The 17,246-nt window shown below is 39.0% G+C and overlaps 1 protein-coding gene across 1 annotated transcript; it reads left to right on the forward strand.

Annotated features, from left to right (window-relative positions):
• The first annotated feature begins 1,142 nt into the window (after positions 1-1,142).
• Positions 1,143-15,510, forward strand: gpn3 (GPN-loop GTPase 3). Its single transcript, XM_041203218.1, has 8 exons — positions 1,143-1,252; positions 2,651-2,759; positions 4,181-4,348; positions 5,511-5,635; positions 8,354-8,469; positions 10,097-10,193; positions 11,022-11,150; positions 12,011-15,510. Exons 1-8 carry the CDS (start codon positions 1,205-1,207, stop codon positions 12,077-12,079), a joined length of 861 nt encoding a protein of 286 aa, XP_041059152.1. The 5' UTR covers positions 1,143-1,204; the 3' UTR covers positions 12,080-15,510.
• Positions 15,511-17,246: the final 1,736 nt, after the last annotated feature.

Consider the following 17,246-nt stretch of genomic DNA (forward strand, 5'->3'; position numbering starts at 1 on the left):
ACAAGCTTCTTGAAAGGTTCCCTGCTTTCATGATATGTTGAAAGGTTTGTATTTTGATTTGAGAGGCAAAAGGGCCCTTTGATATGTTTCAGTGTGATGAGAAGCAAAAGGGCCCTTTGATATGTTTCAATGTGATTTAAATAACATTGAATATGGTTATACATAAAGAAAAAATATTTTTAAACCTCAAGAGGGCATCACTGGCACTTTAGATTTGAGTTGAAATACACTCTTACATTACAACAGTAACTACACTTAGATACTGCAGATGCTGGAAATCTAAAACAAAAACACTTAATTGGCTGTAAAAGCCTTTGTTATGTCCAGAAAGGAATGTAAATCTTTAGAAACAGAATCACGGCCCAGACGGAGACCTTTCGGCCCATCGTATCTGTTGGGCCCAGCCAACGTAAGCTACAGTTTTAGATAAACTTGGAATTATTACAAAACCAGTCTTTGGTTAGTTATCTGTTTTCGTTACGATATATATTTTTATATATTCCGATTTTTAACCAGTGATGTAAAGAGACTGGCGCTGAAGAAGTCACCCTGGACTGGGAAAGTTATCTGTGTCCCTCTATCTCTCTCCGCAGACGCTGCCAGACCTGCTGAGCTTTTCCAGCATCTTCCGTTATTATTTCCCATTTCCAGCATCTTCTGCTTTTACTAAAGAAGGAGGCGCACTCGATTTGAACAGAGGTAAAACATCCTTTGCAAAATGAAGCCATGTTATATTCTTACGGAGATCATTGGTATTTAGGAGGAAAAAAAAGGTAGGTTAAAGGGGAGCTGTTGAGGTCTGTGTGTGTGTTTTTTTTAAAAGGACAAGCTTCACGAAGGCATTTCGAATTGCGCGGTTGACGGGGGGGTGTGGGGGGGCGGTAACGTCGTCCCAAATAGGCTTCCGTAGCCGGAGAAAAAAAAACAAAAAAACTGCGGATGCTGGAAATCCAAAACAAAAACAGAATTACCTGGAAAAACTCAGCAGGTCTGGCAGCATCGGCGGAGAAGAAAAGAGTTGACGTTTCGAGTCCTCGAAGGGTCATGAGGACTCGAAACGTCAACTCTTTTCTTCTCCGCCGATGCTGCCAGACCTGCTGAGTTTTTCCAGGTAATTCTGTTTTTGTTTCCGTAGCCGGAAGTTGCGTGTGACGCGGCGCCCTGGGCCCGGATGTTCCGTTGATGTTGGGTTAATGGCGGCGGGATGCCTCGATATGCTCAATTGGTGATGGGACCTGCCGGCAGCGGGAAGGTATTTCACACTGAAGGACTCCGGCAGTAACAGCGGGAGAGAACAGCAGCGTGTTTTTAATGGAACACCACTGGGGGTGGGAAACATGCCCGGGCCGTCGCGGGAGGTTGTTAGGCACTAGATGGGGTGAGCTAACACATGCTGCCCTCAGCCAAAGCCTCATGATCACAAACAAGTAACTATCACAGTGTTGACAAGCGGGCTCCCACTGTCTGCTGTAAAATCATTCGCATTATAATATTGTTAATTAGTTTTTGCAATGATCGTAATAGTGCGTTGAGATGTAAAATATTGGTTGTCCTGAGACTAAAGAGGCTTTCGCACAACATGCAGCATAGAACCATGAATGTTTGCGACACAAAAGTAGCCCACTCAGCCCATGGTATCCTCTTTGACTTTTTGCTTGAGCAATCCCACTGTCTCACACCCTCCCTGTATACCCATAACTTTCTCTGCTTCAAATCTTTATCAAGTTTTTCCCCAAAATTTGCAATGGTCTCCGCCACAACTTTTTGTGTTAAATCATTCCACACTTCAACTGGTAAGAAATTTCTTTTCACCCCTCCGCTCACTTTCATTGATCATTTGAAATTGATGACCCTTTTGTAATGACGCTACAGACAGCAATCTCATTTTCTGTCAAAATTTAAAAAAAAATTAAATCTAGTTTTGTCTCAAATCGCTCCACATAATGGTAGCTTTCTATCCCTGTTCTGGTGAAGTTGCGCTGTACACTTTCTGTGGCTTTTATGTCTTCTATCACAGGGAAAATAAAACTACTCTTACTATTCTAAATGTAGCCTAACAAATTTTTGTATGAATTATTAGTTCTTTCCTATCGTACTCTATATTCCTAATTATAGGTCTTCGTTACCCATAAACTCTAAAGCAAATTGTATCACATAAGCCATGTTATGGAATCTTTCTTGGCTGCATTTGCATTAGCCTTCAAAGAATACTAAAACTTAATGAAAAACAGGTGTTTGTTTTACAAAAACACAATCTTTCTTTGGATTTCATTCTTTGTGGTTTATAAAGTATTTTGAACCCCTTTTAAATTATTTTATTATACTGTTCTATGTCCATTATCCTTTTTTACCCTCAAGATTAGATGGTAGCTAGCAGCAGTAATTATATGGGAAAATGATGCCTTTTGATCCTTTAAAACAATTGAAGCACTTATGATTAAACACAACATCTAATTAGACTGATGCATCACTAAGGTTAAGCAGTGAAATTTACACATTTTTGGTTACAGAATGTTGCAAATTTCTAGACATCAAGCGAGGAATTGTTAGATTATAAGTGAACAAGTTTGGGAGAATTTGTGTTCTTTGATTTGTATATTTAATACATGATGCTTGAATAAGAAGCTGGATTTGCTGTATTTCATTTCAGAGCACTTACTGTTCCTCTGTGCAGCAGCACTGTGAGGTACTGAATCGGTCTGTGCAGGTGGTGAACCTTGACCCTGCTGCAGAATACTTTGACTATCCTGTCTTGGCAGGTGAGTTGGCTAATGAATTTGTAATTCATCCTTAAACTGTTCTTTTGAAAACCTAAACAAAATGAGGTTTAGCAATTTAGTGTAAAGACTGTGCTTCTTGGTACATTGTGTATACCTTGCATAATATGATAACACCCATTGCAAACAGAATTTAATTTTCATGCTAAATTCTTAGAAATATCTATTGAAATGTAATAAAAAAAATAAATTCTGAAATAGAAAATTCTCTCAATGACATGATTTTCTACTAGGTGAATAATGTATATATAAAAAAAATTCCATTGCCCTGTATCAAGAATTGGTTTAACTTTAACCTCATTTTAACACCATATCCCTCGATCTTCTTTTCTATTCCAAAACTCAGCTGGTTACCTCTTCAACTTATTTATGTTTTCCTATCAGCTATCTTTCCTGGTGACTTAGTTCACAAGTCTAATGCAATTTATGCAACAAAATAAATCTACCTGCCTTCCTTAAAATACTTTTCAACTTGTCTCCAGGCATTTGAATCTTGAACAAAATCCTGCAGTTTTGCCAATCCCCTTCATAATCTTAAATTTAGAATCTTTAGATTTAAATTCAAAATGGATGGGAGCCTGTCCTTGTTTTGCTGAGTACTGTTCAACTGTTATTAAGAAATGCATAAAAATTCATTTTTTGCGTTTGCGCTATATCTTGAGTACTAGGAAAAGCATTGATGTTAGGGCATAGGAGACACTTATGTTCACCTAATAATTTGCACACAAGCCTGTTGTTTGGGTCAAAGTCACTTCTACAGGCTATGTCAGATTGCACAACCTGTCTATATGTTCATTTACAGAGCCAGAAACAATAGTAAATCTTGAGCAACACCTTGTACACAGATAGTTTCCCTGTACTCTCAAGGGCTTATTGGATAACTGAATTGATGAGCTGTGTACAAAAGAAAATTGGCTCTATTTTTTTGTATGCAACATATTTTGGGTTATATTCCATGGTTATTGTTAAAAATAATAGCTGTAGAAAATGATCTTTTCTGTCAGCAGTTTTATTCTACAATAATTGATTATGGTGGATTTACTTGCTTTTAAATGGTTATTTCGATAAGATAAAAATACCTGGAAAAACTCAGCAGATCTGACAGCATCTGCGGAGGGGAACACAGTTAATGTTTTGAGTCCGTATGACTCTTCAACAGAACTGTTCTGTTCAACAGATCTGTTCTGTTGAAGAATCATACGGACTCGAAACATTAACTTTGTTCCTCTCTGCAGATGTTGTCAGACCTGCTGAGTTTTTCCAGGTATTTTAATTTATGTTTTGGATTTCCAGCATCCGCACTTTTTTGCTTTTATTTTGATAAGATGTCCAGTTTTAAAACTGAGTTCCCCGATTCTAAAATGTTATAGTGAGTTACCTTTCTTTACTGTTACTGGATATAGATATCCGGGAGCTCATCCAAGTGGATGATGTAATGGAAGATGATTCCTTGAGGTTCGGCCCAAATGGTGGACTCATTTTCTGTATGGAATACTTTGCTAACAACTTTGATTGGCTGGCAGATTGCCTAGGTCATGTGGAAGATGACTATATACTATTTGATTGTCCAGGTTGGTAGAAATTGATATGTGTTTTCAATAGTAGTTTGATAATGAAATGCTATGATGAAGCAGTCTTGGATTTTTTCCAGTCGTGGCTTTTGTATCCAGAAAAGGCAGTGAAGAAATGGTGGGAATGTTGACAAAAGCTGCATGATTACACTACCAAAACTGTCCAATGCTGTAATGAGAAAGAAAAGGAGAAAAATTTTAAGGGAGTGACAGAGGTAAAAGTCAACTCTTGAGCTGATTACCTCCTGATGGGAATTCTGTTTATAAAATAGAACTGGAGAACTGTAGCCTGGGAGGAGGCTCATTGTGGCTATGCAAGCTCTTTGAAAGCCTTTTTTTCCCACTCCATGAGCCTTTCTCTTTTGATTGTTACCATTGAATCTATTTCCACCACCCTTTTAGTGTGGTGGAACAGATAATTTGCTGTTTGCTGCATAAGAAAAATTCTCCTCATCTCACCTCTGGCTTGTTTTCCAATTGCCTTAAAGCCCTGTCTTCAGGTTAAGCTTTGTTCATTTTTGTTGTAAATGCAGTTAATTTATTGCAACATTTAGCTCGGTATAGTGTATTGACTAGGTGTAGCAAAATTTATACTATATTATAATCCTAACACAGTAATGGTCTCTGATTTAGAAAAGAAACTTGGTCAAAGAAGCAATCACAAAAGTGTATTGAGTTACTACGATACCAATTTTGGGCTCTTCCTGAATTTTTTTTCCCCCTCCCCCTCCCTCCTGAAGATGCTGACTCATGAAATGCAAGTGTCAGCCGCTCCTAATACTTTCTCCAAAAGCCATTCCATGAGAAAATTTGGACGGTGAGCATTAGCAGGCTATTCAATCACGTCATCTCATGATCAAGTGAAGTCGGAAAAGCCAATCTTGATTATTCTCTCACTCAACATCCATATCTGTATTTTCTCATCATAGTTAGCTTGGGTGGGTTCTGTCTGATCTATATGGATTAGTGTTAAGTTTCTTTTATCATTAGACCACTAGGTGTGGGGTTTGGGCTTTGAATGCATAGTGGTTATGATAGCATTATACACCCAATTTAAACTCTGTGCACCTTTGTAACTGAACCCTTTCATATCTAATAAGTTTTGATTGTTGGTTCTGCAAACAGATTGTAACCTAATGTGCCTTTTATTCCTTCATTACAGGTCAGATTGAGTTATACACTCATCTTCCAATAATGAAGCAGCTAGTGGAACAGTTGCAGCAGTGGGAGTTTCGTGTCTGTGGGGTATTTCTTGTTGACTCTCAATTTATGGTGGAGTCATTTAAGGTAGTTTTCACTACTTGATCAAGATGTCATAGTAATCCTGCACTGTTGCATTTGAAGTTTTCGTAACCATCTAGTTATTACATGATCAATGTTATTGAATATCTACTATTTTTATTAAATATGTGACTTGCAAAAAGGTAAAACTTTTGGTCCAGACCTTCGCCCCCCCCCCCCAAACTTTTATTGCCTTTTTCTCCTCCTGTTCGTCTAAAATCAGTGATTTATGTCGGAATATAATTCCACAGGGTCTTCAGTACTTTGCTCTGGTGGCCATTCTTCTTGTGAGCCTAGATCATGATATCAGAAAGTTGTTTAACTGTGGAGACAACAGCCCTGAGTCTGAGACCGTCCCCTTCCAATGTCACAGGGCTTTCAGAAGGATGACAGGCAAAAGTGAGAATGTTGAGTGTGGAATTTTCTGTGCCATTGACGTTGGGTGTCATGGCAGGTGTGAGGGGACACTGTGCTGGGAAGGCCAAAAATCGGTTTCAACCAATAGTGAAACCAGTTTGCGATCGTCCGCTCTGCCCTTCAATGGCAGGCCTCCTTTCCCACTGCCAGACGTCAGGAACTTTGTTTTAACACATCTGCATATCATTATAAGCCCTGATTGTTGGAATCATCCCCTCATGCTGGGTAATCCAGGCACATGCTGATGTGTTTCACAACTGCACATAAGCAACGTGTGCCTGGCGAGCTGCACTTCGCTCGGGACTTCAAGGTTTATTTGCCTACCTTTCTTCAGGTAGCAATCATCAGTGCCATGCTTCACAGGCAGCACCACATCACTTTTAAGGGGACTTATGGGCAGGTATCTACCTACCAGAGCAGCCGTAAGGCTTTTCAATGGCTGCAGGGCTAGGGCTTGCTTGGGGAAGGGGAAGAATTGGCTTCAGGCAAGGGAATAGGCGGCAGGGTGAGGGCTGTACTCAGGAAGGGGGGTATCCCAGAGAATGTATGGGGGCACATGTTGATCTGTGCAAGTGACCTCAAGCTGGTGAGGGCTGAGGAGGCAGTTTCCAGAGGAGATGAAGCCAGATGGCGATGTGAAGGTGTGTGTGAGAGAATGAGTGGTGAAGTCCGTTGAGCTGGCAGTGAGTGAGATGCCAGTGAATGTGTGGGGCCTTGAGTGTGTGAGTTTAGAGTGATCTAATGGTTGCTTTACCTAGGCACAGATGAGATCATTCATCTGCTTTCTGCACTGGGTGGCCAACCTTTTGTGTGCAGCATTGGCACTGACCACCTCTGCCACCACCTCCCAAGCTGGCGTGTCATAGAGGTCTACGGCACAGAAAAAGGCCCTTCGGCCCATCGAGTCTGCACTGGTCAAATTAGTACCTAACTATTCTAACCCCATTTTCCAGCACTAGGCCCATAGCCTTGTATGCCATGGCATCACAAGTGCTCATTCAAATACTTCGTAAATGCTATGAGGGTTTCTACCTCTACCACTCTTTCAGGCAGTGAGTTCCAGACTTCCACTACCCTCTGGGTGAATTCCTCCTCACATCCCCTCTAAACCTCCTGCCCCTTACCTTAAATCTATGCCCCCTGGTTATTGATCCCTCCACCAAGGGAAATGTTCCTTCCCGTCTACCCTATCTATGCCCCTCATAATTTTATACACCTCAATCATGTCCCCCCTCAATCTCCTCTGCTCCAGGGAAAATAAACCCAGTCTAACCAATCTCTCCTTGTAACTAAAACTCTCCAACCCAGGCAACATCCTGATAAATCTCCTCTGCACTCTCTAGTGCAATCACATCCTTCCTATAATGCGGATTCCAGAACTGCATGCAATACTTTAGCTGTGGCCTAACCAGCGTTTTAAACAGTTCCAGCATAATCTCCCCGCTCTTATATTCTACGCTTCTATGCTAATAAAGGCAAGTATCCCATATGCCTTCTTAACCACTTTATCTACCTGTCCCGCTACCTTAAGGGATTGGTGGGCATGCACACCAAGGTCCCTCTGATCCTTGGTACTTCCCAGAGCCTAACCATTCATCGTGTATTCCCGTAAGTGGTGAGACTGATGGGCCTCCTGCGGCCAGAGTGGGGGTAGAGGACATCGCAGCATGCCTTCAGGGTGTCCAGAAGGCGTCCCAGGGATGTATCGCTGAATCGGGGGGTGGGGGGGGGAATGGGAATGCAGGGGTTGCGTGGTGTTGAGCTCTTCTTGGCTTTTGGAGGCCGTGTCTCCACTGGTGCCCTTCTGGGCTGCAAGCATTGAGAAGTGTCCATACAGCTGCAGTTTAAATATAGCACCCTGCGTGAGGAAGTGGCAAGGTAACGGTGCGGTGGGCAATTCAAAGGCCACGAGCTGGTGTATTTCCTGTGGCTACATAATTAGAAGCAGGAAAGGGACAATACAGCGCGAAAAGCTGCCATTGTGGCCTGCGGTTAAAATGTCCTTTTTCCACTTAGTGCAAATCTGGGATGATTCTGCCTTGAGTGTGGGATTCTCCTTTATAACCTAAGAGCACAGAGGTCAGTTGCATCTCAATCCAACTGAGATTGGTGATCTTAACAAAAACCAAAGATTGAATCTGGGATCTTTTTGGTCTGGGTGGCTCAGCACCCCATAGCACATATTACACAAACGTATTCCATCAGCCCAAGCATAATCTATTAATTATTTTATAAATGGTTAATATATGATATAAATCTGACATTCACTGTAAGACGTGCAGATGTATAACTTTACAATTTTCTTAGTTTGTGTCAGGTGTTTTGGCAGCCCTCAGTGCAATGGTGTCTCTGGAAATTCCTCAGGTCAACATCATGACAAAAATGGATTTACTGAACAAGAAAGCAAAAAAAGAAATTGAAAAGTAAGTGAAACCTTATGTTGTATCTGATGGACCCATTATACATACAATATTACATATTGTAACATACCTGTTAATGGTATACAGTTTCAGAAATGTATCTTGTTATATTGACCATTTTTAGATTATTTTCGGATTGACAAGTGACGGCTAAAAATTATTTAAGGATTTTACAGTTCAATTCCTGATGCATTTGTAGATATGGGTTGTGGTGCTACAAGACAAAGCAAATGTAAATTTAAGCTGGGAAAAGTAAATTTGGAACATATATTATGAAAAACCTCTTGACTGAAAGGTGACATTTTTGGAATTATTTGCTTTGCAGGATAGTGGAGATTGACATTAGAAGTATTCAAAATTTAGTTGTGTGTTAGACTGTGAGCTTCTTTGAGCCAAAGCCTTTTCTTTACCTTGACATGTATTTGTAAGAACACACATTTCTATAATTACACCATTTGCATTGTTCCACATACTGCTACCATGATATTACACACTTCACGATGAGAGCATTTTTTGGCAGTTGCCATGTGGGGATTGGTGGTGGCTGGACAGAGATGCTCAGTCACTATCCTATCGTTCCTGGGAGATTGGTTGCTTTCATTTGTTGTTGAGGTGCCTGGAGAGTGTATTCCCATCTTCCCAGTGTAGTGTGTACAATGTAGATCTGTTGTGTTTGGGGCAGGAAGAGGACCCAACTGCTTGGTATTTTTCTTGTCTTTTAAGTTGAAGTTGAAAATTGTGTGTTCTGATGGACAAATACCATGCAGACAATTTTTCTCTTATTTGTGGTGGAACATTGTCTTAGTGATGTTTGCAGCTTTCTCTGATAGCGAAGGTTTGTATTTGTACTTGTTTGCATGTTTGAGGGCCTCCTTAACCTGAAAAGTGGTAGTTAAAAGCCTTTTAAGGTACCCTTGATAATGCTTTTAAAGTAAGAAAGGACTTTCCTCAATGTTACAAAACACGTTACAGATCGTGAAGTGCTTTTGAAATGTTCACTGTTCTAATGTAGGAAACAGGACAGTCTAAAGGGTGGAAAGGAAGGTCCCACAAACAGCAATGTGATAATGACCAAATAATTTATTTTTTAATATTTTTGATTAAGGAATAAATGTTGCCAGGACACTGGGGAGAGCTTCCTTGTTCTTCAAAATAGTGCCATGAGATATTTTATGCTCACTTGAGAAGAAGGGCAGGCCCTTGGTATAATGTCTCGCCAAAAGATGGCACCACTCCAGCAGTGCTCCATCCCTCCCTCACTACAGCACGAGTGTCAGCCTGGATTTTGTGTTTGTTTCTGGAGTGGGGCTTGAACCCACACCTTCTGACTTTACATAGTTTATTCTCTTCCTCTAAATGGGATTTCCAATGGGTGATAAAACACGAAGCAACTCAAAACAAGTGCAGCTTATTTCAGGAGTTGTAATGCTAAACGTGTTTATTTTTCTATTAAATTATATTCACTTTCCTTCTATATTGAGTTCTCAAAACAGCAAAGGAACTCTAATTTGAAGATTCACGTTACAAAACAGTTTTATATCAAACTTTTCATATATATTTTCAGAAATTGTTTTGACACAGTTCTTGGACATTAATGTCAATAATATTTCCTGATATTCTTTCATTAAAGGTATTTAGACCCTGATATGTATTCATTGATGCAGGACTCAACTGACACTTGGAAAAGCAAGAAATTCAGAAAGCTAACTAAAGCAATTTGTGGATTGGTAAGTAGTTTGTGCTGCAATCAAAGAAGCCAAATTTCCATTAACATCAAAAATGCTCTATTAGCTTATCTCAATCAAATTCTGTATTCCAAGATTACTTAAGCAACATAGAACTGTTCTGTCTTTGTACAAATAAATGATTGTGTAGCATTAGTAAAATATTAGGCATGAAGTTTATTATGAATAGAGAAAGTTGAGAAGATTTATTAACAGTGTTCAAATGATTAAAGGTTTTAATAGAGTAAAAAAAGGGAAAGTGTTTCCACTGGCCGAGGTTCGGTAATCATAGGACAGAGATGTATGATCACTGGTACTGATCAGTGCAGTGTTCTGGCAGCAAATTGAACCTCAACATTGATTCTATAGAGGGTGGAGCTATAGTACTGGAATTCTAACTATTTTGATAAGGGTCCCACGTAATTGCTTCAGTTACCTATGCCATTATTTGCTAGAGAATTTGAGACATTGTAATGGCACATGCCATAGACATACTATTACTACAGTGCATGTTTTAAGAAATTCCAAATCAATTTACAGGATACAACCAAAGACCATGACAATTCAGGTCTGACTTGAAACTGAGCTTTTCTCAAAAATCTAAATGTACTTTGAGCATTTTAAAAATAATACAAAGGTACCAGTGTTTTTGCTAGCAACATTTGATTTGTGTTTTTTTAATATAATTTATTTTAAAATATTGGCTAAAATGCTATTGTGAAAATCCTCAATAGTGAAAATCATGGGATCTAGAATTTTATAAGTTTCATCAGAATGATGCTGTGCAAACATTTTGATAATGTTTATTAACATCAACATTTGTCTTTTTAGATTGATGATTACAGCATGGTTCGTTTTTTGCCATTTGATCGTTCAGATGAAGAATGTGTTAACATAGTCTTGCAGCACATTGATTTCTCCATTCAGTATGGAGAGGATTTTGAAGTCAAAGAACCAAAGGTGAGTGACATATAGATTTTGTATAAGAGCTTTCCAGTGATATTGTTTGTCCTGACCATCTTCTGTCCTTCAGCCTAGTGGTTAGGAATCTCTGTGACTATAGATATTTCAAGACGGATTAGTAGGTGACGCACTGGAAGTAATTTAAGCATGACTTTATCTTGCGTTCCTTATTCACCAAACTGACTAAGTACTAGATATATTAAAACTACATCAACAGATAGAGATCAGTTGTTGTCACTGATGGACCTGTGATTTAATCTGTGGCTTATGAGCCAAAGGATCATGTACATTGGACAATGATAGGACCAAGTTTCAGCTGTGGTGCCTCCTACAATTGAATAACCTGCACACGTGCACTCTGTAGGGTCACATAAAGAATGGATACTTGGATGAAATACTAGTGGGTTCCTGACTCCTGTGGAATTCCAGGATGAATCATTCTCTTTAGGAGATAAAAGGGGGGAGCAATTGCTTTTTAGTAGATAACACCAGGCTGTAAAGATGTGAAGTTGTACAGTTCAATAAATGAGTATCCATCTTTAATGTATTCTTGTTCGGTTTTTGCTTTGTTTCTCTTCGATTATCTTTGGAACTAAAAAAAAATTGCAACGACCTTATTAACACAATTTTGATATACAATTCAATTGAGTAACTTTGCTGTTTAGTAGTGTATCTTGAGACAATTTAAAAATTCTTTTATGGGATGTGAGTGTTGTTGGCAAGGCCAGAATTTTTTGTTCATCCCTAATTGTCCTTGAGAAGATACTCTGTTCGATTACATAAACCTGCTTTGAAATAGCTGAGGTTTTCAAAACTTGCTTGCATAATTATATTTACTAATGGGCCTTTTATTACAGGAGCAAGAAGAAGATGCTGATCCCCCTAGCGCAAGTGAGCAGTTTTTTCAAGGTGCAGCAGCAGACTGAAGTTCCCGGATATGGCCAAATGTTTGGACCAGTTAAACATTTGGTGTGTTAGAAGCATTCTATTTGGATCCATTGCCATTGTGCCCTTCCAGCATTCCCTAATATGAGGCACTTTAGGAATTTTGTTTAGAACTCAACTAATTTATACCATATTGTGTGGAGGAGATCTTAGAGACTTTAAAACTGAAAAAGAAAATTATTAATGTTTGAGCTTGCTAGGTAATTATGTGCAGATAACTTATCAACACACCAGGTTCCTATTCTACTTAAGGTCCCATAAAGAATTCTTTGATGTTTAGCAAGAATGGTGGCAAATTTTTTTTATCTAAAGTAACACTTTCAAAGGCCTGTACCTTTTAAAAGGTTGTTTGCTTCAAACTGTGTGAAGGATAAGTTTTTGTTTTTCCTCAGCTTTTACACTTCTTCTGCTTTTGAGTATGTGTTCTCCTTAAGTTGTTAGAGTAAATTATTTTTGACAGCCTGCAGAATGGGCAATGTCAGGAATTGTACAGCAATGAGTTTTGCTTTAATAAATCTAATTTTTTTGTTCAAAAATATCATTTTCATATGATGGCAAAAACTTATAATGGGATTTTGGAAAAAAAGCATTCATGGGATGTGATTGTCACTGGCAAGGCCAATGTTTATTGTCCATTTCTAATTGCCCTAGAGAAGGTGGTAGTGAGTGGCCTTCTTGAACTGCTGCAGTCCATGGGTGTACATACACCCACAGTGCTGTTAGGGAGGGAGTTCCAAGATTTTGACCCAGGGCTAGTGAAGGAATATTATATATTCCCAAGTCAAGATGGTTTGTGACTTGGAGGGGACTTGCAGATGGTGATGTCCCCGTGTGTCTGCTGCCCTTGACCTTTTGGGTGGTAGATGGTGATGTCCCCATGTGTCCGCTGCCCTTGACCTTTTGGGTGGTAGAGTTCGCAAGTTTGGAAGGTGCTGTCAAAGCAGCCTGGGCGAGTTGCTGCAGGGCATCTTGTAAGATGGTACACACTGTAGCCACAATGTACTTGTGGTGATAGGATGCCTGTCAAACGGGCTGCTTTGTCCTACATGCTGTTAAGCTGCTTGATTGTTGGAGCTGCAGTCATCCAGGCAAGTGGAGAGTATTCCATCACACTCCTGACTTGTGCTTTGTAGGTGGTGGACAGGTTTTGGAGAGTCAGGAGTGAGATCCTTTTTGTAGTTCCCAACCTCTGACCTACTCTTGTAATCATAGTATTTATGTAACTGATTGAGTTAAGTTTCTGGTCAATGGTGATCTCCAGGGCGTTGATGTGGGAACTCCGCGATAGTAGCACTATTGAATGTCAAGGAAGAGATGCTTAGATTTTCTTGTGTTAGGGATGGTCTTTGCCAGGTACTTGTGTGGTGTGAATGTTTTGCAGTTATCAGCCCAAACAATGTTGTCCAGGTTTTGCTGCACACGGGCAGGTACTGCTTTATTTGAGGAGTTGCAATTGGAACTGAACACTGTGCAATCACGAGCGAACATCCCCACTTCTCTCTGACCTTATGATGGAAAAAAGGTCATTGATGAAGCAGCTGAAGATGTTTGGGCCTTAGGCCGAGAAGCTCCTGCAACAATGTCAGGGGGCTGAGATGATTGGCCTCCAACAAACACAACTATCTTCCTTTGTGCTAGGTATGATTGCAGCCAGTTTGTTGGAATAGACTTAAGTGTTCCTTACAGCTGTTTGGTGAATACAGGACCACAAGGCAGAGCAATATATTGCAGCAGAGTAGACATGGGCTACTGATGTGATGCAAAATATTCTGGCTTTGCTCTTCCGTGTTGTCCCAGGGAATTGATGACAGGCAAGATGCAGTCTCCGTGTGTACATGTTCAACGAGAAGTTGCCAGCTGCGTCACCGAGAAGATGATCCAACACCCTAAAGTGGCCTCCCGATTGAAATGCCTGAAAGCATATTCCAAATGGTTTCTCCTTAAGTCTGTGAAACCACCGGTTGTTTGTCACTGGTTAGCAGAAACCAGTAGGATTTGATCGTATTCCATAAGCCACATACAAAGCACCCAATATGCTTCTACAGCGAAAACTAAAAATATAAGTAAACCAACATAAATCTAATCACATGAAGGTTGGAACTAAATGCTTATAGAAACTTGAAATAACTGCAAACATTTATAAATTCAAGTTCATTTGCACTGTATGGAAAGAAAAGCTTAATTTGCTTCAGTTCATGCAACTGATTACAAATGTAGTATGACTCTTTGGCGGTCATCAAAAGGGAAGAGTGTTTTTGTTTCAACCATAAAAATGTGGAATAAATTTCTTATTTTGGTACCAGCTGAATCAAGTTTTGCAATGTTTATATAATGGTAATTAAATAAAGTGAGTCTCAAATCCCAGCCTGACTAAGATGGGCACCTCCAAAGTTGTCTTTCTCGATCTTGGCTGGATTGTGGAAAGTTGTCCCATAAAAGTTTTCTTTCCACCTCACACAGCTGTGTCTCCTGTGTTGACAGAGTTTAGTGGATTGAAAATGCTTTCTTGACCAGCGAGTATAGATATGAGAGACAATAACTGGGAAGGGGGAGTAAGTTAGAAGAGGAAGTACAAAAAGTCTTTTTCAAAATTGCCTTTTTGTCAACATGCAGATCTTTATATCTCAAACCTTGTGCAAATGAAAATCTTATGCTTTAGGTTCCTGGCTATTACATATACTGCACTTGGGTACCATTTGTTCAAGTATTACAATCTTTTTATAGTCATTTAAATAACCATAATTTGGAATGTAATAAATTGCCATGAAGTTTAATCTGTAAGAACATACTTGCTGTCATTCAGCATTTGGAATTGAATGTAACAAGACGGGTTGGAGATCATGCAGAGTTAAAGGTTAATGATCAAACTTCCTTGTATCTTGGAACAACAGGCTTTCCAATATAGACAGATGGCTTTGAAGTGTCATGAGAAGAAAGCATATGGTTACTCTTCTGCTTTGAGTGTCTGCTTTAAATAAGATGCTTATGCAAGGAAAGAAGTGACCATAATGACATCAACCATAGATGATTAAAGTTTAATCTTGCTGACTAGTGCAACAAACATAGATTGAAGGATTTATTAACTACAGTAATGAAAAATAATAGTTAGGCCGGGATTCAAGAACAGTTAAGTCAGGATGTCTTGTTTGAGAGAAGTAGCTTTGGAGTTTTAAAACAAAAGAGTTTACATTAATAGACCTGTTTTCAAATGATTCAGGAACAGCTACATTATGAGGTCTTATCTGTGATGTATAACTTTTATGTAGACAAAATGTGATGCATAAACTAAAGGAGCATGGTTTTCATCAGTCCTTCAGAGGATTCAAAAGATAGAGCTAGAAACTTAAAGCCTTTGTTTGTGTCTAGTTGGGCTGATTACCTATACTAAATGTCAATAAAGCCTGTTTCACCATCAAGTGTCTTGTGCTTTCTCAAAATGTATTGTAGTGAACCAGGGAAGGAAGGAAGTTGACTGATAGTTGAATGTTGACAGATGACATGGTCATGATTATTTCTTTGTTCCCCCCCTCCTTTCTCAAAACAAATCTATCTGCTCTGAGTAATTACCTTGCAATAAATGAAGCCCACCTTTAAAACCCATTTGAAAAAGTTGTATTTCAATCAATTCCGAGTAAGCGCTACTTCTGTCAAGAGCTTGAAGCAGTTTCTGTGCAGACGTGTAAGTTGTAATATATCTGGGGTATTTGAGGGGAATATAACTGTCTTCGAGTTAATAGCTCAAAATGATGTGAATATACTCTATACAACTCAGTTTTGTTCAACTTCCCAGGGAGATTTTATTATTGATGCATATCTACAACTAATCCAGAGGACAGCTTGACTGCAACACTATATCCAGGCTTGGAGAAAAGATGAATATATTAGGAACATATTATTCAGAAGGAGGGAAGCGTTGGGGTAAAGTGAATGGAATAACAAGTTCCCGAAACAGAGACTGTCAATAAAACACCATGAAACCTTGTTATTTAAAAATTAAGGTTACATTTGCAGTATTTATCAAAATATTCTCCATTCTAAAATATTCAAATAGGGTTATTAATATCTGCATTTAGTTGACAAATATGCACATTAACATTTAATTTTAAATTAGCTTTGAGATCCAAAATAAATCTTAATTTGAAATGTCGTTATTTGGAATATTATATTTTCTTTGTTAGAATTTATAGATATAAATTTGATATCAAATCCTGACTTTGTTTAAATATAATTAATCCTGATTTTAATATTAAACAAGTCCTTGTACAATAACGTACACAGGATAGAGCAGGTAATAAATGGGCTTACAGGATGGTCTCCTGGACCCACAGTCATAAGTTGCTTCCTTCAAGAGAAGAGTACATTCATCAAAGTTGAGACACTTCTAAAATCTTTTATATTCTCAATTAATAAATAATAGTAAAAGAGATCAACTGATGACACGTGATTATGGAGCTCTCCATCAATCAAAGACTCTAACGATGAGCAGTTTTCCCAGTTTGTAGTACATATTTTTGCCCATTTGCTTGAAATCAGTGTTGATGGAAAAAATATCACCACATTCTTATTGATCCAAATGACAAAGATAAATATTGATAATGACATTTTATTAAAGCTGACATTGTCAAAAGGATATTACCTGCCCTGTACTTCTACAGAACTAAAATGATATGCACACTGAAATGATGACAACCTACATAGCAGTTAGATACATTTCTGGGTAAGATTCTATAGATGCAAGCAGCCATTCAGTATAACTATTTTCCTAGAGGCATACATGCTGATTATCAGTATTTCACATGAACAGTCTGCATTTTGGGGGCCTGGTCAGTCTTCCAATGTTTGCTGGCAGACAAAAGCCTTGGACGCCTCTTGTATTAAAGAGTGAAAAGGAAAAACAATGGTGCAATGGGGTCACTGAAAGTGGAATTGGGCAAAGATGTGACAAATGATGCTACTCGCTCAGTATTTTTGCCCAGGTTTTTTACACAGGTGATGGGTAACAAATGATCTAGAAAGGGAACTAGGGAGTGTTGCAGAGGTAAGTTGTTTGTCACAATCCACATTACTACCAGCATTGTTGCCAAATAGCTTTGAAAACTCAAGGTAAATGTCATAGAATCTCAGAATTTTTACAGCACAGAAGGAGGC

This window comes from Carcharodon carcharias, chromosome 13 (assembly GCF_017639515.1).
Source record: "Carcharodon carcharias isolate sCarCar2 chromosome 13, sCarCar2.pri, whole genome shotgun sequence".
Lineage (NCBI taxonomy): Eukaryota > Metazoa > Chordata > Chondrichthyes > Lamniformes > Lamnidae > Carcharodon > Carcharodon carcharias.

Excerpts from the sequence above, each read along its gene's own strand:
- gpn3 (XM_041203218.1), top strand. The coding sequence starts at position 1,205 with ATGCCTCGATATGCTCAATTGGTGATGGGACCTGCCGGCAGCGGGAAG. Across the intron at positions 2,760-4,180 it reads TGACTATCCTGTCTTGGCAG|ATATCCGGGAGCTCATCCAA; the intron begins GTGAGTTGGCTA and ends TACTGGATATAG. Across the intron at positions 10,194-11,021 it reads CTAAAGCAATTTGTGGATTG|ATTGATGATTACAGCATGGT; the intron begins GTAAGTAGTTTG and ends TTGTCTTTTTAG.